This window comes from Engystomops pustulosus, chromosome 1, assembly GCF_040894005.1.
Source record: "Engystomops pustulosus chromosome 1, aEngPut4.maternal, whole genome shotgun sequence".
Lineage (NCBI taxonomy): Eukaryota > Metazoa > Chordata > Amphibia > Anura > Leptodactylidae > Engystomops > Engystomops pustulosus.
Genome location: NC_092411.1, coordinates 15598605 through 15624261, shown reverse-complemented (window position 1 = coordinate 15624261; position 25657 = coordinate 15598605). Strand labels below are relative to the sequence as shown.

Here is a 25657-nt window from a genome sequence, read left to right as displayed (position 1 = left end):
CAGAATGTTTGCAGAAGTTTTCAGAAGTTTGCAGATACTACAGACAAGTGTCCCCCATGTAATTCTGCACAGTATCACCAGTGTATCTGAGGGGGATACTGTGCAGAATTACAGGAGTGCAGCAGGAGACCAGCACTGGGGGATCCCCTCCAGGAGAAGCCCCTGCTGGGGAGGTCACTGGGTGCAGGGTGTCACACACCTGGGTGCTGCTGTGAGTGTTATCTCATTCTGGGCTGTGGGAGAAGCAGAGAGGAGCTTGTAGCAGGATCACATGTAAGTCCCCCAGTGCTGGTCTCCTGCTACACCCCTGTAATTCTGCACAGTATTCCCCTCAGATACACTGGTGACACTGTCCAGAATTATATGGGGGACACTTGTCTGTAGAATCTGCAAACTTGTGCAAAGTTCTGTCATGTCTTGCTCTGAGCTCAGAAGTTTGCAGAATGTTTTGTAAATAGAAGGTGATAAACTGTAAATAGAGTCTGCAGCCCCTGTCTGCAGAGTATCTCATGTCTGTATTATCTGTATTAGTGTCTGCAGTGTATGTAGTGTGTGTATTATCTGTTCTACTGTCTGGTTGAGCTTTGCTGCTAGACATGAGCTGTTCTGCACAGGGGCTCAGTGCTTTCTTCTCAGTTAACGCCACCTTCGGGCTGGAGTGTTTTTGCGCCTAAATGAAAACGTTGCAAGTTATGAATATCATTAGGCGCAGCAAAACATCTGGATTGGTAAGATAGATGAGGGAAAGCTGCTTATTTGTGCTGTGTGGCTAGTTTGGCGTTTAATCGCAAAAATGGCGCAAAAACGGTGCGCCTGAATGAAAAGGCGCAAAAACAACAGAAAAAACGAGTGATACATGTGGCCTAAAGTGATTAATAAGAGGCAGGAAATTACCTTGTCACAGTTGGTGATAATTCTGGCAAAACAGTGCGCCAGAATTTAGGCGCAACTACTACACTTAGGCGCACAAAAGTGATAAATGTGGCCCTTTCTATCTAATATCTATCCATCTAGCTGTCTATCTATCACATTTCCTCGCACTGCTGTTCTCTGTGCTCTCTGCAGCCAGTGTTAGGGATTGTCCCTGAAGATATCAGACCTTTATGGGTGTTGTTAGTAGCAGCAGGACTGTGAAATATGGATTTATATCCCCAGGATTGTATCTTCCCCAAGTGCACTGGGGGACATTTCCTCACATTGCTCTTGCTCTGTACTCTCTACAGCTAGTGTTAGGGATTATCCCTGGAGAGTTGTGTAATCATACCTTTGCGGATGTTGTCAGCAGGACTGTGTTATATGGACTTATATTCTGCAATTGTAGCTTCACTAAGTGTACTGCAGGCACGTCCTCACACTGCTTAACTCTTAGCCCTCTGCAGCCAGTTTTAGATGCTGTCCCTGAAGAACTGTGTAATTGGACCTTTGTGATTGTTGTTAGTAGCAGAAGGACTGACACATATGCATAATGTATATATATATATATATATATATATATATATATTCCAGGATTGTAGCTTCTCCACGTGCACTCGGAGCATTTCCTCACACTGCTGTTCTCTCTGCAGCCAGTGTTAGGGATTGTCCCTGGTGAGATGTGTAATTATATCTTTATGTTATGCAGTCATAACAAAATGATTACAAAAAATAATTACGTGACTCAGCTCAATATCAACTGGGAGGTCCCCAGTAAGTGGAGTTTTGGGGTTCGGGGTCTTTGGTTGGGGTTAGATTAGTAAACACTCCTTCCTATGTTTGCATTGTGTAATGTTATAGTTAGTTTGCGCTGGTAGAATTTTTACACTTTTGGTCGTATTTTGTGTTGTTTTTTTCTGCCGTGCAGTAAAGGTTTCTCTAAGAGTAATGAGAGCTCGGCCCCCAATTAGCGAGGTCTCCATGTATCATCTCTCTGCGCTTTGTCAACCATCTTTAATTTGGTTAGTGACATAGAGATGGCTTTATCTGTCACTGTTAATTAGGGCGACTCGCTGATGCTGCACAGACTAATAGAATGAGCCTTGCACGTCGACTGTCCTAATACGGGAAAACAAATAGTCGCGACCTCTGCCGGGGAACGTATGATGGATGTTATGGTCTATAATATAGAAGTGCTACCTAGATCTTACAGTGTACACTATCTTGTCCTGCTGGGGGTTGTAGTTTCACAATGATTATATACCTTTATCCTTGGGTCCAGTTTAGGTTTATTGCTCATATATCATATTCCGTTACATCCTCCAGATCACAGAATGTAGTATGCAGTTTATACTGTTTATGTCAGGGACGTAACTACAGCGGTAGCCCTGGGGCCCATAGTGCCAGGGGGCCCGGCATCCGACCTTACACACTAAAGAATGGAGGGTGTGCATTATAATATAGATAATGGGGTAGATAATCCCGGCAGGATTCGGGTTCTGCCTGTATTCACTAAGGTCATGCGCCCGATATCCAGCAGGTGTCGCTGCTGCGCCGAGGTCCACCAGAGTTCACCTTCTTCTTCCTGGTGCATGTAAGTGCTTGATCTTGCGACACAAATCGTTTTTTAAATTCCGCGGTTTTTCCGAATCCGTCGGGTTGTCCGATTGCCACGCCCCCATTTCTGTCGTGGGGAAAGCCGGTGCCAATGCGCCACAAACCCAGGGCAATTCGGCGTAAAACAGAAATATTCGGGGAAACCCTGCAAAAGTGCGGCGTTTGGACCCTTAGTAAATGAGCCCCATTATGCCGCACATTGTACAGCATATTTACCAGTGCATAAATGTATAAATGTGTGAAGATAGAAATATGTATATTTAAAGTGGGTGCAGGGGGGCCCATTCAGAAGTCTGCTACAGGCCCTGCCTCTCCAGGTTACGCCCCTGGTTGATGTAACAGTAAATTATGTCATGTCCCTTTAGGAAACAGCTTCATTGGATCAGCATTGAGCTAACTAGATAAAATTATTCCTGAAAGTCCAACCTCCCAAATCCTTCCAACATAACCTCCGAGTTGGATTATCTTTTACTAGTTCTCTGGGACATATTGTTGGGCCCACCGTGGGATCCCATGATTGTCTGGTGGGCCAGTCTGACTCTTCTACCATCAGTACAATGGAGCAGATGTATCTTTTTATTTGCACCTTTTTTTCTTTCCATTTCTTGTTTGTTTTTTTTATTTGCTCATTTTTCTATGGCTTCTTTGCGACTTTCAGAAACTCACGGTGCACTGGTTTTCCTGCATAGTGTCAAATTCATCTTTCAACTGCGCACGCTGGCAGATGTTGCTGCATGATTTGCGCCAAAAAAGTCACAAAAAAATGTGTAAAAACACTCCAGTCCTCACCAGGCATAGGAAATTGCTTGGTAAAGGTTGAGTGATACGGGAAAACAGAGGGGGTCATTTATCTTTTCCTTCTGTTGGTGCTTTTGTGCCTTTTTGATGCGTATGTGCTGTTTTGCGCCTAATTTGCATTTTTTTTTTTGGAATGTTACGCCGAAATTCGCCATGTGTTTTTGCGCCCTCTTCGTTGCCACTTCCCCGGACCGCCCTGCCCACTCCATAGGCCGGTGGTGACTGCTGAGCGTCATGCCCCTCCCCCTCATGAATATGCCGGACAGCTTTGGGCGCAGTCCGCAGTTTCTATTGTACAGCGCAGCAGTGTTTGCTAGCGTTATTGGAGGGTAACACTGCTGCATCGGAGATAGCGCTAGGAGCTGCTTACTTTAGTAAGAAGCTCCAAGTGCTTTTGTTATGTGTGACAGGTTGACGGGATTTTGAGATTTTCTTCTTGTCACACGTTGTACTTCAAATCAATAGAAAAATTTTGATGATATCTTTTGTGTTTAGTTATGAAAGAAACGGAAATTGGTAAAAATGTCTAAAAATTATTCATTTTCAAAGTTCTAAATTTTATGCGGATAGTCATAGCACCCAAGTAACTTTATAACTAACATTCCCCAAATGTCTGTTTTATATTGGCCGGGGCTTTTTATGCATCTTGGGTGCTAATTTTTAAAATTTTTATGAAAAATGCCAAAACCCATATTTAGAGGCACCTGAGCCCGGTCAATCACAATTACGTAACTCTATGTCAAGGTACAGAAACTTATTGGCAAAGTTACTTAATTTCTTAGATGTAATGCAATCAGAATTTAGTAGGAACTTGGGGGGACACTGATCATAGTTTTTTAGACTGTTTTTGCAGTTTTTGCGCAGTTTTTTGACGCAGTTAATAAATTTGTCTCTAATTTGCTACTTTTTTGGGTGCAAGCCAAGGTCCGGCACTTAGTGGTTCTGAGTCCCTGCGCCTTATCTGACATAGTGAGCGGCTGCTATACAGATGTAGACTCATTTCAGCAAGAATTTTTTTTCTTCCAACCCTGTAACTTTTAGTCCCTGCACAATGTGGTCCGGACCTTGAACAAGCTGAGACTTTGGGGGACATTTATCATAGGGGGTCTCAGGTTCGCCTGTTTTTGCGCCTGGTTTGTTCTCCTTTTTGGCTCCTGATCTATGATGGATCTGGTTCTGTCTTAGTAAATGCACTTTGGAATTGTCTCGTGTCCGATTCATTTGAGCCTAAATTAGCGCCAAATTTGGCGCAAATTGTTAGATCTCATTTGTGACTAATAATGAAAGGAGACTGAGACATGGTGACAGAACGTTCAGGGCGTCATCTCTGCACAAAAACTATCATTGTGCTGTAACTGCAGGGACTAAAAGTTACAGAGATGGAAAAAAAAAAAAAATTCTTGCTGAAATGAGTCTTTGCCTTTTTTATTATAATTTACAGTAAATGGCGTCTGATAATATTCTCAGATCTGTACAATAAGACAATAATCACTCCCAGAGATGATCCCATAGACAATGATGAAGTCGTCACTGGAGAAATTTAACATTTTAAAACTGCTCCGAAGTATTTTCCATGTTGCATAGAGGGAATTCTTCATTTGGGAACCTAAAATGTATGTTTTTAGTAATGAAAAGGGAAGTTTTTTGGAAGTGCAGCTGCTCAGAGGAGGGGCATTTTCTGCGCCTATTTTGTGCCTTTTTAGGCGCAAATTAGTGATAGATCCCGTGCAAACATCTGTATAGGAGGCAATCACTATGTCAGATAAGGCGCAGGGACTCAGAACCACTAAGTGCCGGACTTTGTCGTGCGCCAGAAAATGGCACATAAATGCGCCAAATTAACGAGATGCGCCAGATTTTTGTGCTAAACGACGCTTAAAACAGTCTAACAGACTATGATTAATGTCCCCCTTTATGTGCAGAGATGAAGCCCTGAACGTTCTGTCACTTTTTCTCAATCTCGTTCCATTATTAGTCACAAATGAGATTTACTTTCTAGGGTAAAAATTAGAGACAAATTTGGCGCAAAATAATCGGACATGCGACAATTCAAAAACGCATTTACTAAGGCAGAACTAGATCCATCATAAATCACAAGCCACAAAGAAGAACAATCCAGGCGCAAAAATAGGCAAAACCTGAGACCCACTAGGATTAATGTCCCCCTTAGTGTTGTGTAGGTGAACCATCCCTTTAAATATAATTTTTGAGGTAGAGTTGCGGCTCTCCTGTCCTATTTCTCATTTCGCAGAAGGAACGGGTTGGACATTTGTTGCTTTGCTGCACATTAGAAGCAGAAGTAAACTGTAAGATGGTCGTCCGCTTCATGAAATGCCGAGTCCTGTGTAGCCACACACCACATGTAGCCAGGTCTGTTTTCAGTTTTCCTTCTCTCCCTCATATGTTTTGTGCAACTTCCTCTTCTGCCAAAAATTGTAACCTTCACCATCGCAAACGCACAAAATACAAGCCGCCATCTTCAAAGAACAAGGAAACATCCACCTCCCTGACCCCTGGACACCCCCTCCCAGTCCTGGCACCTACTGGCACCTACACACCAGTGCAAGGACTGACCGTGAGCCCAGCCCTATGGAAGGAGGAAATCATCAATATGTATATTATATGCAAAATATTTCATCATGGAAGGGACAAACCTCCACCAATACAATATCAATATTTCAGAAAAAACTTTTATTCCTCCCAAAATAAAATTGTATTTATGGTTTCACTGGATATTCTTTCTGGAATTTGGTTTGGACTAGATTGACAACAAGGTGTTACTAATTTTCTTATCAGATGGGTGTGGCTTTGCTTGGCTTTGCTCTTTAAATGCTGAATGATGGACTCTGAATCCTGTACAGAGGTAGTAGTACTGTTTTGTACCCATATACACAGAATAGGAGTAGTAGTACTGTGCTGTGCCCATATATACAGGATAGGAGTAGTAGTACTGTGCTGTGCCCATATACACAGAATAGGAGTAGTAGTACTGTGCTGTACCCCTATATACATGATAGTAGTAGTAGTACTGTGCTGTAACCATATATACAGGATAGGAGTAGTAGTACTGTGATTTGCCCATATATACAGGATAGGAGTAGTAGTACTGTGCTGTACACATATATACAGGATAGGAGTAGTAGTACTGTGCTGTGCCCATATATACATGATAGTAGTAGTAGTACTGTGCTGTGTCCATATATACAGGATAGGAGTAGTAGTACTGTGCTGTGCCCATATATACAGGATAGGAGTAGTAGTACAGTGCTGTGCCCATATATACAGGATAGGAGTAGTAGTACTGTTTTGTACCCATATACACAGAATAGGAGTAGTAGTACTGTGCTGTGCCCATATATACAGGATAGGAGTAGTAGTACTGTGATGTGCCCATATACACAGAATAGGAGTAGTAGTACTGTGCTGTACCCCTATATACATGATAGTAGTAGTAGTACTGTGCTGTGTCCATATATACAGGATAGGAGTAGTAGTACTGTGCTGTGCCCATATATACAGGATAGGAGTAGTAGTACAGTGCTGTGCCCATATATACAGGATAGGAGTAGTAGTACAGTGCTGTGCTCATATATACAGGATAGGAGTAGTAGTACTGTGCTGTGCCCATATATACATGATAGTAGTAGTAGTACTGTTTATTACCCATATACACATGTATACCCATGTACCCATCGCACACTTCAAGTTGATTTCTTTAGACAAAGTGAATTTTATTTTTATTTCACACGCCCCCAGTAATGAAGAAATATGTTACAAGCCCTAGAGAAGCGTGTGACCCTGTAGTTTGTTCTATTACTTTTCCTCCCTAGAAATATCTGAATACAGTTTTGAATGCTGTTTATAGAGATATTGGGGCACATTTACTAAGAACAGTGCAGTGTGTACTAAGTGCAGTTACCTGTGTAGTGTGCAGGGGGCGCCAGATTCAGGATTTCTGGTGCCGGTTCTTCATGAATCTGGCGCCCCCTGCACTGCTCCAGCAGACTGCACCACTGTTTTTTTGGTGCACCTTTACCATGGGACGTGCGACACGCATGTTCAATCTGGCACATGGTGCGACTGAGCACCGGAGCGCCCCCTTCAGTGCAGAAAATTGTGTTGCAGGAGGAATAGTGCAGCGGAGCCACAAAAGGGTCATGTGTGACACATATGAGGTGCGGACGTTCTTAAATACCTGTACAAGCAGTTTCCACTAGAAAGAACATGCAACGTCCTACAGAAAACTGGCGCAAGGTCCTTAGTAAATGTGCCCCATTGTAATTATCTAGTACTGTTTATATCACTGAGTGTGACTCCCCTTTAAATCCTGGGATTACACTGACTGTGTGGGTGTGAACCTGTGAATTTTTGGCACGTGGTCAGTGTAAGGTCACTAGCGCCCCCTGCCACCATAATGCAATGAAGTTGTAGTTCTAGTTTGTCCTGCTAATTATTTTTATCTCTGCAGTGGGCTGGGGATATTTATATTTTATTTTATTTTAATACTTTTTTTTTGTTATTTCTTTAGTCGCCATTCAACTCGTATATTTCCCATCTTCTAAGTCTATTGTTTCCTGTACAAAAATAGAGAAACTTCTTTCTCTCATTGACTTCTTACTAGTTTTTAGCATGCCCCATTCCTAGAGGCGACCTGTCATGAATTGTCTGATTTACTAAATACAGACAGTGTCCTACTTAAGGACACCTGTCTAAGGCCCCTTCCACACTTGCGTTGCAGATCACGTCAGAGTTTGATCAGGGTGCGATCAGTTTTTGGTCAGTGAAAAACGCACATTTTGCCTCAGAGTGCAATCAGTTTTCCATCAGAGTTTGTTCAGTGTCTCAGTTTTTCACGCGCGTTTTCAATGCAATTTCAATGCGTTTTTCATGCGCAGGTAATGCGTGTGAAATGGACTCAGAGCTCAGGTCTATCTTTTCTATGACAATTGATGCGTGACAAATGCATTGCACTTGCATGTGTCTCAGAGTGCAATGTGTTTTTGATGCATCTCCATAGACTTGTATGGTGCGTTTTTCACGCGCGTGACTTGCAAAAGTAGAGCATGTCGAGATTTAAATGCGCGTTAAAAAAAAACCGCGCGCGTGTGCGTGAAAGAAAATGCAAGTCTGAAATAGCCCATTGATTACAATGGGTCAGAGTGCAATGCAAGTTCTGCACGTCAAAAGCACGCACAGAAAACTCCCTAGGCCCCTTTCACACTTGCGTTTTTCACGCGCGTTTTCGGCTTGTGCTTTTGACGCGCAGAACTTGCATTGCACTCTGACCTATTGTAACCAATGGGTCTTTTCAGACTTGCATTTTTTTTCACGCACACACGAACGTTTTTTTTAACGCGCGTTTAAATCTCGACATGCTCTACTTTTGCAAATCACGCGAGTGAAAAACTCACCATACAAGTCTATGGAGACGCATCAAAAACGCATCGCACTCTGAGACACTTGCAAGTGCAATGCGGTTTTCACGCATCAATTGTCATAGAAAAGATAGAGCTCAGTCCTGAGTCCATTACACATGCGTTATCTGCGCATGAAAAACGCATTGAAATTGCATTGAAAAAACGCGTGAAAAACTGAGACACTGAACAAACTCTGACTGAAAACTGATTGCACTCTGATGCAAAATGTCCGTTTTTCACTGACCAAACCCTGATCGCACCCTGATCAAACTCTGACGTGATCTGCAACGCAAGTGTGGAAGGGGCCTTACAGACAACCCATAGTTACAGACGGTCCCCTCTGCCCCCTATGACCTCTGGTGACCTCTCTGGATGTTACTGTAGTCCCAGGCTGCAATGATCAGCTGTAAGGCGTCTGTAATGAAGCTTTATTCATAATCCTTGGTCCCATTATCGCAAAAAAATTTGAAACTTCAATTGTCACTGTGACAAAAAAAAAAAATTTGTCCGGATCTACAACTATAAAATATATAATCTTGACTTACATACAAATTCAACTTAAGAACAAAACTATGGAACTTATCTTGTATGTATCTTGTATTAGAACTTTTTGTTCCTCCTGTTATTCCTCCTGGCAGTCTGAGTATTGTTACCTGTCGATGAAGGATTGTGTCCTTGTCATTGACAGCGCTAACAGGGTCAAAGTATATAGAGACACACCTCCCCGTAGGGTAACACCCAGTTGTCAATGTATTTATTTCCCAAGGGAATAATAGAGTAATGGCATAGTATAAATGTATAAGAAAAGATGCTCTCTCGTGTGGAATAGTACAGAGAGAAGGAGGTGAAGATTAAAGGGATTTCCAATAAATAGTGTCAATGTTGCAATGGTTAAAGGGATTGTCAAACAGGATGGGGGATATGTGTCTGACCCATAGAAATCTCAAGGAGGGAGGGTGTCCGAAAACATTTAGTGCAAGTGCATGACAACTGCTCCATTCAACGCCATGGGGCTGCGGTAATATAGAAATTTATGGATTGGTGGTCACACATGGGCATTACTAAACCAGGACCCCAATTTTTGTGACTGCTGGGGTCTATGAATCACCAATAATAGGACACCTATCCCGTAACCTTGTAGAATTTGTGGGACAACCCCTTTAAGTTACATTGTAGCAAGGTGGCCCAGTGGTTAAGACTGCGGTCCTGCATTATTCAGGTGTATCTATAATCCTATGGACTACAAGTAATTGTCCCTACATGGTCCTAGCGGGGTAGACGTCCACCATTGCTCCCTACTGTATTACCCAGAATGGGGGATTGGACTCTCTCTATATGAATGTTCTAAACTGTGACTACAACTTTTATGCAAGTTTTTTTTTCCCCCTTTAAGTCTTAAAGGATTTACGGCCTCTTGTTGCAGAACCTTTTGGCTTCTTGGGGGCACAGAAGAATTCAGCAGTGAATTTCAATGAGTTCCTCTAAGTAGACGGGTCAGGTGTCTACTATCAATACAGAGGGCCTCAATGGGATTGTTAATTAACGCCGAGCGCAGATTAGTCTGAAGCTTTAATTTAAAAATGCATCTTGTAAGAAAACCTAATGCACATCAAGTCACAAGCTGGATTTTGGATTTTAATTTTTTTTTTTAAATAGTTTTAATATTTTTTTTTTCAGATGTAGAAGACAGAAGTAGCTCAGGTACCTGGGGGAGCGGCGCACATCCGAGCCCGTCCCGAGTAAGTAGCCACATTCGCATCGCTCACTCATACTCATCATGGTATAAGAATTGTGTCCATTCTTAATGTTTATTTCATTTACAAAATCTTGTGTATTCTTGTTTTATAACATGGCCCCTGGCGTCCAGAAATGGACATACTCCACCCATGGGTTGTGCCTGGGATTGCAGAGAATGTGGCCGAGCCGCAATACTTCAAACATCCTGGTGGGGAGCTGTTTCTCGGATAAATCTGATGGGTTTTCCTACTATTTTTCTAAAGCAGGATCTAGGTACAGTCAAAGGTCAGGGCAGGGAGCTATTGTTTACGGTCAGCTCAAGTCAGGTCAATACAGCCAATCATACAACAACAAAGCCAGGGTGAGGAACATAGTAATAGGACAACAGGGAAACTAGCTATTTAGGGACTAATTAGGTTCAGGCACTTCCCTGTTAAAGGAAATTTACCATTTGCATTGTGAACCAAACATCCCTTGCCCTTGAGAATGCTGTAGCTATACTGATGCAGAAACATTTCTTGTTTAATCCCTGATTCGAGTGGTTTTGCTCAAGAAACAATTCAGGACCTTGGGAAAGCTGAATTGCTTCAGCCTACCATAGATAAAAACATTACACGGAGCTTCCTAAACTGTCCAGACAGGATTATTGAACCTGAGCTGGATGACTCATACACAGCAGCTGGGGGTGGTGCAGCGATTGATTACTTCTGCCTGTCAGTAACAACACAGTGATTACAGCATTCTCTGGAGCAGTGCATAATTAGGGTAAGAGGAGCTGCTGATCAACCACAGGAGCAACAGAGCCTCATTATCATAATGTATGAATTGTTTTTTCAGCGAAAACACTCAATTCAGGGAATAAACCAGATATGTTTCTGCATCAGTGTCGCTACCGTATTCTCAAGGTATGTTTGGTTCATAATGCATAAAAGCAAATAGTAGATTTCCTTTAAGGCAAGTACCTTTTATGTTCCATGTAGTTTAGGAGTTGAACAAGGACACTTTGGCGATGTGTGCACTGGTCCTTTAAATAAAAGGGCCATTATGGGAGCAGAGCCAAGCAGATGGTGCTAGGACACTGCATAGGACAGTCAGGGATCCAACAGCCACAACCACCACAATGAGGGACATCCATCGAACTATCCATAAGCATCCGCAAGGGTGACCCTAATGACATCATCGGATTATAGGCCTGAGTCTACGTGGTTAATCAAAAGTGACTTCATTCCAGAAAAAGGCGAATGATCAGACAGGACTAATTTTTCAAATTTTCGGAAAATAACATTACACCGCACATTTCTACATCTCCCCCATCGCTGCAATAAATTGAGCTCCATCTGTACGAAATTGTCTGATGCACAAAAAAAAATTAAAAATCCAACAGATCTATAAGAAATTCCGCGTCTTCCGTCCCTTTCAAGCCGCAATGTTGGACGCGAGCCCGGCAGGATTAATGGGACATGATGGAAGTATATACAGCATAAGCCCTATATACGTTGTAGACGTGGAGTGGAGCAGCGGAGCAGAAATCGTAAAAAAGGAAAGCAGCAGCGGCAGCAGCGCTCGCCCGGGCAGAACGTCGGGGGGTCATTGTGAAACGACTGTATCTTGTGTTTTCCTGAAGGCACACATGACATATGGCTGCTTTGAGTCAAACCATAAGTCTGGCTTCTGTTATGACTTCCTTTGATCTTGTGATAGCATCTGATACCTGCCCACTCATTTTTACTGGTAAGAATAAAAAAAAACAAAAAAAAACCCCTCCACGCCGTATCTCATTGATGTGACATCTGTGTTGTAGCATTCAGGAGTATCAGTCATGCAGAGCTGTGCATCCATAATACACTTTATCTTCTGGAGGTGCGGCCCCACATGAAAGCGCCAGGATAGCGCCGTACGAATACAATAAGTCGTGTTTATAATAGCCAGGAATCCCGTGTGCCCCAATATAACGCTCCGACAAATCCCATTTTCCAGCTCCAGCTACTGATCCACCTTAGAAGTCCCGACGCCACCATTACATGATACATGTGTATCAGGGGGGCACGAAATACGGCTTTGTGCTAATGCGGACGCCCACTCACTTTGCGTGCTATAATGAACACTAGTGGGTTTAGCCCATTGTACAATGACCCACTGGTACCACTACTGGTGCTATGTGGAGAATAAATGGGAAGTGCCCAAACTAGGACACAAGTGGAACAAACTTGTGCCGAGACTGGAAAGATACTGGAGCCCATGCAAAAAAGACTTCTGTTATGTGATGGGGTCGGCCAAAAAATACTCTACGTACAATGGGTTGCGATCCAAAACGCACTAAATCGGGAGCTCCAAGCCCCTGTTCAAACTATGTGGATGCCCCACAGGTCACTGGAGTCTCGTCCACTCTTTGCCCCACCAAACACTATAAAAGTTAGCCAAAGCCTGTGTTCCCTATCACTGGGATGTAACTACAAGAGGGCGGGCCCCATAGCAGTATTCTGAATGGGTCCCCCATCCCCATTAAAAAAATCTGCATATTTGTATACTCACACATGTGAGTTACAATCTCAATCAGTATATCCACATCATATATACACACATACATCATATATACACACATACATCACATATACACACATACATACATACAATACCATATACAGACATACAGCGTATACACACATATACACATATACAGATCTACATATTTGTATACTCACACATGTGAGTTACAATCACAAACAGTATATACACATCATATATACACACATACATCACACATCACATATACATACATACATACAATACCATATACAGACATACAGCGTATACACACATCTACAAATACAGTATACACACACAAAGAGCATACTCACACCCAATACCATAGATGCTGGGGCCTCCTGACACTGTGGGCCCCATAGGGGCTGCTATGGCTGCTACTAGAACACCAGTTCGCTTGTGTTTGACGGGCTCTGCCATGGGTTGTGATCCAAGAAACACAATGCAAAGTCTACCACTTATTCACAGGGTAGTTTTTATGTCTAAAAATAGGAGTTTTCCCATTCCCTGACGTACTGAACCAATCACAGGACAATCATTTTCTCCTAGAATCTGGTTCTGAAGTGCTTATTCCTCCTATCACTGGTTGTGACATAATCCCAAACCTGTTTCCCCAGGTCACAGGCTTCCTCCTCAATCACTAGAATGGCATTTCCAAGCTCCAGTTAGTGCATTGATAGATGTCCCACCGATCACCAAAATGAGGGTCTTAAACTACTGTTCTTCTTATTTCTAGGTGCCCCATAAATCACTAGTATGGGTGTCCCAAACCTCTGTTCCACTTATTAATAGATGATCAATAGTATGCAGGTTCAAAGCTTTTGTTTTTCCTATTTCTAGGTGCCCCATCAACCACTAACATGGGTGCCCCATCAACCACTAGCATGGGTGATGCATCAACCACTAGCATGGGTGCCCCACCAACACTAACATGGGTGCCCCATCAACCACTAGCATGGGTGCCCCACCAACACTAACATGGGTGCCCCATCAACCACTAGCATGGGTGCACCACCAACACTAACATGGGTGCCCCACCAACACTAACATGGGTGCCCCATCAACCACTAGCATGGGTGCCCCATCAACCACTAGCATGGGTGCCCCACCAACACTAACATGGGTGCCCTATCAACCACTAGCATGGGTGCCCCATCAACCACTAGCATGGGTGCCCCACCAACACTAACATGGGTGCCCTATCAACCACTAGCATGGGTGCCCCATCAACCACTAGCATGGGTGCTCCAAACCCCAGATCACTAGTACTCGGACCCAAAGCTCCTGTTCTATTTCTGGGCATCCCATCAATCACATAATGGGTGCCCCAAGCCTCTGTTCCTCCAATCAATAGGTGCCCGAAAGATCACTAGTACCCGGGCCCCAAGCTCCTGTTCTACCTATTTTTGGGTGTCCCGTCAATCACAGAATGGGTGTCCCAAACCTCTCTTCCTCTTAATTACTGCGTAATGGCTGTTTTGCGCTTTTTTTGGAATGTTACGCCTCAATTCGCCGTGTGTTGTTGCCCCCAATTTGTCATTACATTGCGCCTCCTTTCAGATGTTTGCGTCCGATTTATTATACTATTGCGCCTATATGAGCCCTGACCAGGCTTAGGAAAGGCAATGGTGGGATTTGCGCAACAAATTGCACCTTTTTTAACATCTGAGCCTAATAAACCGCAAAAAAAACTCTTGCATTTGACAACGAGGTGCAAAAAATAGACTCACAACAGGCGCAAAAAGAGCTCAGAGAAGGGGGGGGACATAAATGACCCCCATTGTGCCACGAGAACAAATCATAAAGTAAAAACAATATATAAATACCCCAAAAAAACGCAAAACGCATGGTGCAAAAAAAAAAAAAAGATACATCTGCCCCCATGTATCCTGTGGATACCGTAGGACAGCCCTAGGACCTGCAGGGACCTATAATTTATTACAGGAAACCTCTATATATTATAGGTTACTGGACCGTACAGCACAGGGTGTCACAGCTCCGCCCCTTCTCTATTATTATTCACTTTTTAGCATCTAAGAAGGTGAATTCAAGATCACAGCGATGTTATTGGTTCTCTGCTCAAAGTGCGTTAAACATTTATGCTTCTGCTCTTTTATGTAGCCTAAGGGGCTTTTAATTCCTTCATGCGAGAGAACTCGGGTGAGAACGCAAGTCCTCCACCCCGTACGGATACAGTCAGCATTGTGGAACTGATCTGTAACTGACTCCAGCCAAAAATCTGAAAAATGTATCTATTTATTTTAAAAAAGCAGCGCCCCCCTATTCCTTAGGTTGTGTCAGGTACTGCACGTGTGCTTGATATCATATATAACCTGTGGACAGGTGTGTGGCGCTGGGGATCCATTCACCGTCACATTGTATTGTTTGTATAACCCAAAATTTTGGTTGAAAAAAATAAAAATCACTCGGCCCAATGTGACCTTTAAGTTGCGAAATACTAAATCCTTGCTACGTCCCTGCCCATTTTTTGTTTTGGAGACTAATAAATAAAATGTAAATGACCTAAAGTTCTCAAGGAGGAACATGGTGTAAGACAAGGTTCCCCGACCCGAGGAAATGATTTGTGGCCGCACCCTGCGGCTGGACACAGCGACCATGTGTCCTCTAGAAATTCAGTCATTTTTTGTACAGAGAATTTTGTACAGGGACCTAAAATAGAGGAACATCCATCCATCTTAAAAATAGAGATCCCAAAAAAGTCTCATAGATGTGACTGGAGAGAAGTGCGCATGCACGGTCTCCTCTCCATTCACTGCAGCCATACGATGGGCATCCAGGGGCCCCCTATTCTCATCCATAGGACACTTATGGTATTTTCTATGGATATGCCTTCATTCTGTTGGCTGGTAAGATGGGGGGCATATGACTTCATTCTCAAGACAGAGACCCCACCTCTAAGACCCAACTTTAATGATATCATCTGTGAATGTGATAAAATCTACCACCAGGATGAAGGGTTGTAAACCAAGCACACTGACATACTGGTGTGTGCCCCCTCTGGCAGGATCCATTCCTCTTTTAGCTTCTGATCCCCCTGTTTATATATATGATTATAATAAATGTTGGTAATTTACTGTACTTTATCCTTAGGCTACAATAATCAGCTATAACAGTTATCACAGGTGTCTGTAATGAAGCTTTATTGTTAATCCTGGTTCTTATGACAACCCAACATTTTTCAAATCCAATTGTCACAGAGACCCAAAAAAATTTGGCTGATATTACAAATATAAAATATACAGTTTCGACTTACATACAAAGTCAACTTAAGAACAAACCTACAGAACCTATCCTGTACGTAACCCGGGGACTGCCTGTATAATAAAACCAAAAATTGATATCTATTTACTCAAAGCTTCTGCTGCAACAATGTATCATGACCCTTATATGGTGACATCATATGACTCCACACAAGGTGGTGAGGATGGGAGAAAGGTAGGTAGATATGAGATAGATAGATATTAGGTAGGTAGGTAGATATGAGATAGATAGATATTAGGTAGGTAGGTTGATATGAGATAGATAGATATTAGGTAGGTAGTTAGATATGGGGTAGATAGATAGATTCAGACCCTATTCAGGATCCTTTTTCAAGCCAGGCTTAGGAAAGGCAATGGTGTGATGTGCGTAACAATATTGCGCCTTTTTTTTTAATTTTTTTTTAAATTTTTAAAATTTACTCTTAATAAGGAGCAAATATAACTTTATTTGACAAAGACAAAGATAAATCAGGTGCAAAAAAGGCACAAAAAGGGGAAATAAGATTAATGACCCCCATTGAGTTACATGTATTAAAGGTAAAGTCACTTATTCTCACCTCCGCTCACCATGAGGTTGCACTAACCCCTTGTTGCCTGGATCGCTCTTGTTGCCTCCATAGCACATAGGTAACTATTGCATGTAAGTGTTCCGGTATTTGTCATCCGCTGATGAGCTAACGTCCTTGTCCGCAACCTTCCCCCCCCCACTCGCCCCTCCTGCCCGCTCTCATGATAACATTCCTCGTTCCATCTTGTTCATCCCTTTCACTTCTCATAACAACAAATGTATCCGCTCCCAAGGATGTTCTTAAAAGAGAAATTCATGGAATGAGGCAGTTAAACGTTACGGCCCTACAGGGGATGCGGCTGAGCCACGTTATTTACACCATCTTTCAGCGAACCTTACAAGCTGACATTTTGGGAGGTCTGCAGGGTCCTGTGTGTAAATAATGCAGCTTCCCCTATTACCCGCCGTATTACTGAGCGGATAGAAAAGACATGTGGCGCCATTCCAAACCAGGGGAACGTAGACCAGGTCCCAGCCAGGTGCTTAAAGGAGAAGTCTACCTAAAATGTATATTCCAAGGTGTCATATAGAGTCCCTTAAAGGAAACCTATCACCACGGATCTACCTATTAAGGTAGATCCGGTGGTAGGTGTATCTAAGATATGCAAGGATAGACCTTTTTAGGTCTAACACTTTACTCCACTCAATCTTTTATAAACTTTAATCAGAGAATTTGCTAATTTTCTAAAGAGGCTACTGGGGCATGGCGTAGCCGGAGCTGAGGCCACACGGCGCAGTTACTCCACGCCCCAGGAGCCTCTTTGATCCTCCTACCCAGATATCTTCAGTGTGCAGCTCCTCGTGAAACCAAAGTTCTGCGCATGCGCAGAACGCTGGCCGGCGGTTGCGCAATCTCGGCTCCGAAGCCTGAGCTACTGCACATGTGCAGAACTCCGGCTTCACGGACGAAGATCTCTGGGTTGGAGGATCAAAGAGGCTACTGGGGCATGGAGTAGCTGCACCGTGTAGCCTCACCTCCGGCTACTCCACGCCCCAGTAGCCTCTTTAGAAAATTAGCATATGCTCTGATTAAAGATTATAAAAGATTGACTGGAGTAAAGGGTTAGCCCTAAAAAGGTCTATCCGTACACACGTTAGATGCACCTACCCCCAGATCCGTGGTGGTAGGTTTCCTTTAAATATTGTCATCGGGTCTAGTATGTACAGAGTGAGAAGTCTCAGACCCAGGAGCACAAAAATGACACCTCTGATACCCCAGTTAGTAATTAGTGAGGAGGCCAATGTTTAAAGGGGTTGTCCACTTTAAGCACATACAATTAGTATTGTTTGTGTCATAAAAAGTTATTGAATTCTTCAATTTATGGTTTGTTTGTTTCCTCTGCTTCCTGTCTTTTTATATGAAGCTTCATTGTTAACTTCCTATAGATAAACTCCGCTCCATGGTCATGTGATGTCACACAGGTGCACAACTGGTTAGTATCACACAGCTTGGATTGCTGTGTAATCACTGTGTGCACCTGTATGAAATCACGTGACCATGGACCGGGAAGTAAACAACGAAGCTTCCTGTTGCACGACAGCAAGCAGAGATCTTAGAAACCGTACAGAATTGATACAGAAAGTATATTGGAATTTTTTTTTAACTTTTCAATATCAGTTATTTGGTGAAATGTGCCTAAACTAGACAACCCCTTTAAGTCTATGTCTGGAACATCTTGAAAGCCGCCATATTGGATCAAGGGCAAGTTGTTCAAATGTGAAGGTGATCATGTAACATATCAGATAAGACTAGAATTTTCTTAGAAATCCATTGCCACTTTCAGATCTACCATATCTCCTATGGCTCTAAAGTTATCAGCCCAGAGATTCTCTATAGCTACACATAGCTGAGCATCACAGGGAACGTCCCTGGTTGTTGTTGCAATTTTTTTTTTGAACCACAAGAGATACTGGAAATCTGATTGAGTCCATTCTGGTCTTCTCTGATGGTACATGACCACCTTGCCATTGGAAAAACTTGCCCATGATCCAATATGGCGACTTTCAAGATGGCGGCCGTGTTCCGGACGTGGTGTTATAGATAAGCCCCCTGACCCATTACTTGCTGGGTTTTTAGATACCACATTTAACCTTTTGTTGTCCTGGGACTTTGGACCCACCCAGTCGATCTATATGAAGAGTGACCCCCTTTAAGTGTCAGATCTGCATCATGGTGAATATATAGTTCTATTTCTCGATATGATATCGGTCTTTTCAGTACTAATGACACTTGCTTCTTCCTTCTGCCCTTCAGAAGCTGTCATGCAGTGTGCAGGCCAGTGTCCATCCCCCCCGGAGGTGGCTGCATGTATGTTAACCCGCTTCTATATTTTGCATTGTATTATGAGACTAATGCATGGACTGTATTGATGGCTTCTATATATCTATACGACTGCGTCCTGTGTGCGTGTGTCTGCGTGCGGAGGATAGGAAAGTTATGAGATACAAAGTGTCTAAGAGTCTAAGTCAGGTAGTTACATCTAAGAGGAACTGAGACTGTACCTCTTGTAGATGACAACTTCCTACAAAGACCCCAAGGGGCTCGAAATGTCTATTCTGAGAATGTTCTGTAACATGAAGTTTTATTAATAACTTCTAGAACTTTGTGATTATCCAGTCACATGACTCCGTGTGGGTGGTGGGGGGAAGGGCAGGGCAGTTTCTAGGAAAAACTTCAAAAAGCACCAACTCAACATCAAATACTATAATAATTCTGTATAAGCAGCTGTTACAGGTCCAAATAATTGGGGGTCTTTCCATGATTTGCCCCACTCACAGCTTAAGCAGATAACAAGCAGAAGCAGGATTTCTAATTATTTCTCATAATAAGGATTTTTCATTATTTGAGGCCTGATGTCAGACAAAACAGAGCCAAACAAGAAATAAAGGTTGTGTTCACACGTGGCAGTTACACCTGTTTTTTTAAATGCATCAGAACAGATGAGAAAATGGGATTGGCATGATTACAGAGCTGTTACAAAATGCAATGTTAACACATATGTTAACACATATGTTAACAAAATGTTAACAAACAAATGTGTTAACACATATGACTTGTAAACGCAATGTTAACGTCTATGTACTCATGTAATTCTCCTCTTCTCAGCTGTTCTGATGCGTTACTGTCAAATGTGAACGCACCCAAATTCATTCAGACCCCAGAACCCTAAAAAAAAAAACATTTAGAACCACCCAAAAAAAAAAAAAGTAAATCGGACTATAGACCACACCTATAAATTTTTCAGTCCCCCCACAATTTTGAGACCTGATCACAGCAGATGGAAAATAAATCAGACTTTAAACTAGACCTGTACATTTATTTAGACCCCAGATGCAGAAGACTACGTAATACTAGACACAAAATCTAAGACCCTCAAGTTAATTCAGATTCTTAAAGGAGGAAATCTGCCATCAAAATCCATCCTGATAAACCAGGGACATTACTCATAGATCCAGGCACCGGGACTGTGGTATCTTCTTATATCTGTTATCCATGGCCTCCTTCCTTCTAACATCAACTTTTAACATTATGCTAATGAGCCCAGGGGGCTACCCTAGCCCCTCTGTGATGTGACTTTACAGGCTGTTACACTGTCTCATCCTCCCCCTTGCTTCCTCACTGCACTTCCTTCCCGCTGCACAAGTGCTGAAGGACCAGGAAGGAGGGTGAGACAGTGTAACAGCCTGTAAACCCACATCACAGAAGGAGCCCCTTAGGCTAATTAGAATCATTTTAAAAGTTGATTTTAGAAGGAAGGAGGCCATGGAAAACAAATATAAGAAGATTACCCCAGTCACGGGGCCCGGATCTATGAGTAATGTCCCTGGTTTATCAGGATGACTTCCTTTAACCAAAACGCAAAACTTGGATTTGTATCTGTCACCTGCATATTAAACTATGTATTTAGCTGCCAGTTCTGTAGCTTACAGAACCACAAGCCTGATGCTATCTGAAAGATGAGATTATTATCTAGGGGAATCTGCAGTGAGTCTCCCCCTGCAGCCTCTAAACTTGACTCACATCAAAGCAAATCTGACTCTTTTCTGCTTATTGTCACATGATAGATAAACGGGTCATATTTCACATAAAAACGGAATTCTAGAAAGGACATTTAATGGGGTAAATGGGGTAAAGTTTAATGGGGTAAAACCAGGTGACAGGGTTCCTCCTAAAAATGAATCAATGAATGGATTTATGGGTGCTACCATTCCCCCTAGGGGTCTGTCCATACACTGTCTAATATTGTCAGCACTGATTGGCTATTGTACGGCTGTGCAGGGACACACCCACAGCAGGTAACACCCAGTTGCCGATTTATTCTTCGACTTCTAGAAGAGATAACAAAGAAACTAAATATTATCAGATTCAGTTAAAAAACAAACATAAAATGTAATGTAGGCCCCATAGAAAAGATGTAAACTAGACTTTTCAGCAGCCGCTTGACGCTACCACACTGCTAACCCCTTGTAGTAGGTGGTCCTAGGGACCCCATCCCATTGCCAATAGTCAAGTACATTTCCCTTGTCTTTGTTAGATGTGCACTAAGTTAAAGGGACTCACTTGAAGGGGTTCAGAGAGAGTAGCAGCACCAAGACCAAGGACCTTTAAAGGGCCTAAATGCAATGTGAAATATACTAGCAATGCAGAATATCCAGGCTGTGTGTAGTTATGTGACTGGTGTGTGACGGCTTTGCATATGCGGAGTCCCATTGCTTGTTTCATTCCCCCGATTCTGCATAAATTTGACCCTAATTTTCGGCACGACGTCCTGACATGAGGCTCCGGCGTTGACCGCTCTTTGTTTGTCTTTCACCAGAATTATGGGGAAGGATCCCACTACGAGCACATGGCAAGCAGGGACCTGGCGTCACACGACAATCTCTCCCCTCCGTACGTCAATTCAAGATTGCAAAGTAAGTAGCGCATTTACACCGTCCTGGAAACTTGGTGGAGGCTGTCAGCATGTTGCTGCTGGTGGTGACTGATCTGATGGTGTCCTGTGGTGGTTGGACTCATTTTCCTCATTGCTTGGATTATGCGGTGTTATCCTGCTTGTTGATGGTTTCCAGTTATATATAGAAATACAAGATGAAAGATATTGTCAGACTATCTACATCTATACGGAAAGGGGTGTTTACAGTCAAAGTAGTAAAACTGCTAAACTTCCAGCATCATCATGTAACAATGATATTACAATGTTATTACAATGTTATTACAATGTTATTACAAGGTTATTACAAGGTTATTTGTAACAATGTAACCAATCTGTAATCTGGGATTACTAAACCCTTCAGATGATTCTGTGATGAATTGTGCGAGAGACAAACCCAGCTCTGCTACATCTGAGCGCACTCATGTTGCTCCTGCTCTGTAGCGATGATTTCATAGCCTCACGCGTCTCATATCCGCGCGCTTGTTGGTTTGAGACGCGTCATCTATGGATTTTGAGGTTCAAGTTTTCACATTGATGGTCTAAGGTTAATCTTAATGGGGTTTCCCGTGATTTTAATATTGATGATGATCTTAAAGGGGATCTTTGCCTTCCCCCATCAAAGACAATTTTCCATCCTTAAAGGGGTTTTCCACTTTGAACAAATGATTGATATTGTTTGTGCAATGAAGTGTTTTACAATTTTCCAATATACTTTCTGTATTAATTCCTTGCGGTTTTCCAGATCTATGCTGTCATTCTATAGGAACCTTCTATAGAATTCTATAGTCACACAGGTGCACTGCTCATTATATCCCTGGTCATGTGATGTCACACAGGTGCCCGGCTCCTTATATCCCTGGTCATGTGATGTCACACAGGTGCCCGGCTCATTATATCCCTGGTCATGTGATGTCACATAGGTGGACGGTTCATTATATCTCTAATGATATGATGTCACACAGGTGAACGGCTCATTATATCCCTGGTCATGTGATGTCACACAGGTGCACGGCTCCTTATATCCCTGGTCATGTGATGTCACATAGGTGGACGGTTCATTATATCTCTAATGATATGATGTCACACAGGTGAACGGCTCATTTAATCCCTGGTCATGTGATGTCACACAGGTGCACTGTTCATTATATTCCTGGTCATGTGATGTCACACAGGTGCACATCTTGTTATATCCCTGGTCATGTGATGTCACGCAGGTGCACGGCTTATAATATATCCCTGGTCATGTGATGTCCCACAGGTGCACGGCTCGTTATATCTCTGGTTATGTGATGTCCTGCTCTATAACATGCTGCCTGCAGATAGGCCACTATGTGTAATCCCCTCAGCTTCTCCTCCTCTATAACGTGCTGCCTGCAGATAGGACACTATGGGCCACATGTATCACTTTTGTGCGCCTAAGTGTAGTAGTTGTGCCTAAATTCTGGCGCACTGTTTTACCAGAATTATCACAAGCTACAACCATCTGTGATAAGTATATTTTCTGCCTCTTATTAATCACTTTACTTTAACAAAGTTTAGGCGCAATGTTAGATTCAGGCACTTACATGTGATCCTGCTACAAGCTCCTCTCTGCTTCTCCCACAGCCCAGAATGAAGATAACACTCACAGCAGCACCCAGGTGTGTGACACCCTGCACCCAGGAGGGGATCCCCCAGTGCTGGTCTCCTGCTGCACCCCTGTAATTCTGCACAGTATCCCCCTGAGACACCAGTTTGTCATCCTGCTACACAGGAGACACTTCTCTGTACTATCTGCAAAATTCTGCAAACTTCTCTCCTGTCTTGCTCTGAGCTCAGGATTCTGCAGAATGTTTTGTAAATAGAAGGTGATGAACTGTAAATAGAGTCTGCAGCTCCTGTCTGTAGTGTCTGTATTTTCTGTACTAGTGTCTGTATTAGGATACATTCACACAGCGGTATGCCCGCCGTGCGGACATACCGCCGTGTGCTGGAGAGGAGGAGGAGGTGACCCCTCCTCCCTCCATAGAGAATAGCGGCGCACGGCCGCACACACGCCAAAAGATAGAGCATGCTCTATCTTTTTGCGGTGTGCGGCTCGGATCGGTGCCACACATAGCGCCGTGCCGCTATTGCCGTCTATGGGGACGTACATGCGGCTTCATGTACGTCCCCGCAGACGGCCATGTGAATGAGCCCTTATCTGTACTAGTATCTGGCTGAGGTCTGCTGCTGGAAATGAGCTGTTCTGCAAAGGGGCTCAGTGCTTTCCTCTCAGATAACGCCACCTTTAGGCTGGAGTGTTTTTGGCCCGTTTCTGCGCCTGAATGAAAAGTCACAAGTGATGATTGTCATTAGGCGCAACAAAACATCTGGATTGGTAGGATAGCTGAGGGAAACATTGTGATTTTTGCTGCGCAGCTAGTTTGGCGTTTGCAAAAATGACGCAAAAATAACAGAAAAAAAGAGTGATAGAACTGGCCCTATGTACAATTACAGGGGTGCAGCAGGAGACCAGCACTGGGGGATCCCCTCCAGGAGAAGCCCCTGCTGAGGAGGTCACTGGGTGCTGGGTGTCACACACCTGGGTGCTGCTGAGGTCGTCACTGGGTGCTGGGTGTCACACACCTGGGTGCTGCTGAGGTCGTCACTGGGTGCTGGGTGTCACACACCTGGGTGCTGCTGAGGTCGTCACTGGGTGCTGGGTGTCACACACCTGGGTGCTGCTGAGGAGGTCACTGTGTGCTGGGTGTCACACACCTGGGTGCTGCTGTGAGTGTTATCTTCATTCTGGGCTGTGGGAGAAGCAGAGAGGAGCTTGTAGCAGGATCACATGTAACTGCCCGAATCTAACATTGCGCCAAAACTGCGCCAAAATTGCACCTAAACTGTGTTAAAGTAAAGTGATTAATAAGAGGAAATTACCTTATCACGGTTGGTGATAATTCTGGCAAAACACTGCGCCAGAATTTAGGCGCAACTACTACACTTAGGCGCACGAAAGTGATAAATGTGGCCTTTTGTGCAATCTGCCCAGCTCCTCCTGCTCTATAACATGCTGCCTGCAGATATTACACTTAGTGGTTGTATTTGTGCAGAATAAATAGACTGTCAGCCTTCTGCTTGGTGTCTCCTCCTTATGACATAGACCTGGGTTGTGGTGTCTGCGTTGCGATGAGGTATCTGTCTGTTACACCTGCTGAGGCAGCCGACATCTGGGCTCCTATAGATGCAGCTTCTCCGTGGGCTCCTCTTAATTCAGCATTTTCTCTGTTGTCTTGATGGATACAAATACAAACAATCCAGCTGAGGAGGATAGGTGCTACCGCGCCGCCAAACACGCCTAAAAATACCGCCATTATTTGTAATTAAGTAAATCAGGACTCTTAAGTCGCAACGTGTTAATGAGGTCCCTGTAAAATGAACTGAAAATAAGGTGATAATTTAACCAGGGAGCAATTTATATAGGTGTAAACCCGGCGCAGCACATCGCTCCGCACAGTCCTGCTCCAGGAGAGGGGACATCTATCTATAGAAATGTGCACAGTATAGTCCAAAGCAGAGCAAGAAGATGATACTGCAAGATTTATAAAGTATCTATCTATATGGGGGTCATTTATCTTATTTCCCTGTCTCTGCGCTCTTTTTGCGCCTAATTGTGAGTCTATTTTTTGCACCTCATTTGTCTTTGTGGTTTGGCTCTTTGTCAAATGCTGTTTTTTTTTTTTAAATAGGCGCAATAGTATAATAAATCGGCCGTAAACTTCTGGAAAGAGGCGCAATGTAATGACAAATAGGGCGCAAAAACACGTGGCGAATTGAGGCATAACATTCCAACAAAGCAAAACAGCCATTATGTAGCAAAAAGGC

At 43.3% G+C, this 25657-nt stretch overlaps 1 protein-coding gene and 1 long non-coding RNA gene across 12 annotated transcripts in view; one reads left to right on the top strand and one right to left on the bottom strand.

Annotated features, from left to right (window-relative positions):
- Positions 1-16938, bottom strand: part of LOC140117365 (uncharacterized) — a 136003-nt gene extending 119065 nt beyond the window's left edge. The window contains exon 1 of the long non-coding RNA XR_011853009.1: positions 16864-16938. This is a non-coding gene — a long non-coding RNA (uncharacterized lncRNA). The remainder of the gene's footprint in view (positions 1-16863) is intronic.
- LOC140117323 (transcription factor 4) overlaps positions 1-25657 on the top strand; it is a 366241-nt gene that overhangs the window by 86838 nt on the left and 253746 nt on the right. For 8 of the 11 annotated variants that reach the window (XM_072133987.1, XM_072133920.1, XM_072133912.1 and 5 more), the window contains exons 3-5: positions 10422-10483; positions 19129-19182; positions 21692-21788. In XM_072133987.1, the coding sequence (XP_071990088.1) occupies positions 10422-10483; positions 19129-19182; positions 21692-21788 (213 nt within the window). The remainder of the gene's footprint in view (positions 1-10421; positions 10484-19128; positions 19183-21691; positions 21789-25657) is intronic. The other 3 variants (XM_072133958.1, XM_072133949.1, XM_072133968.1) reach the window with 1 other exon arrangement.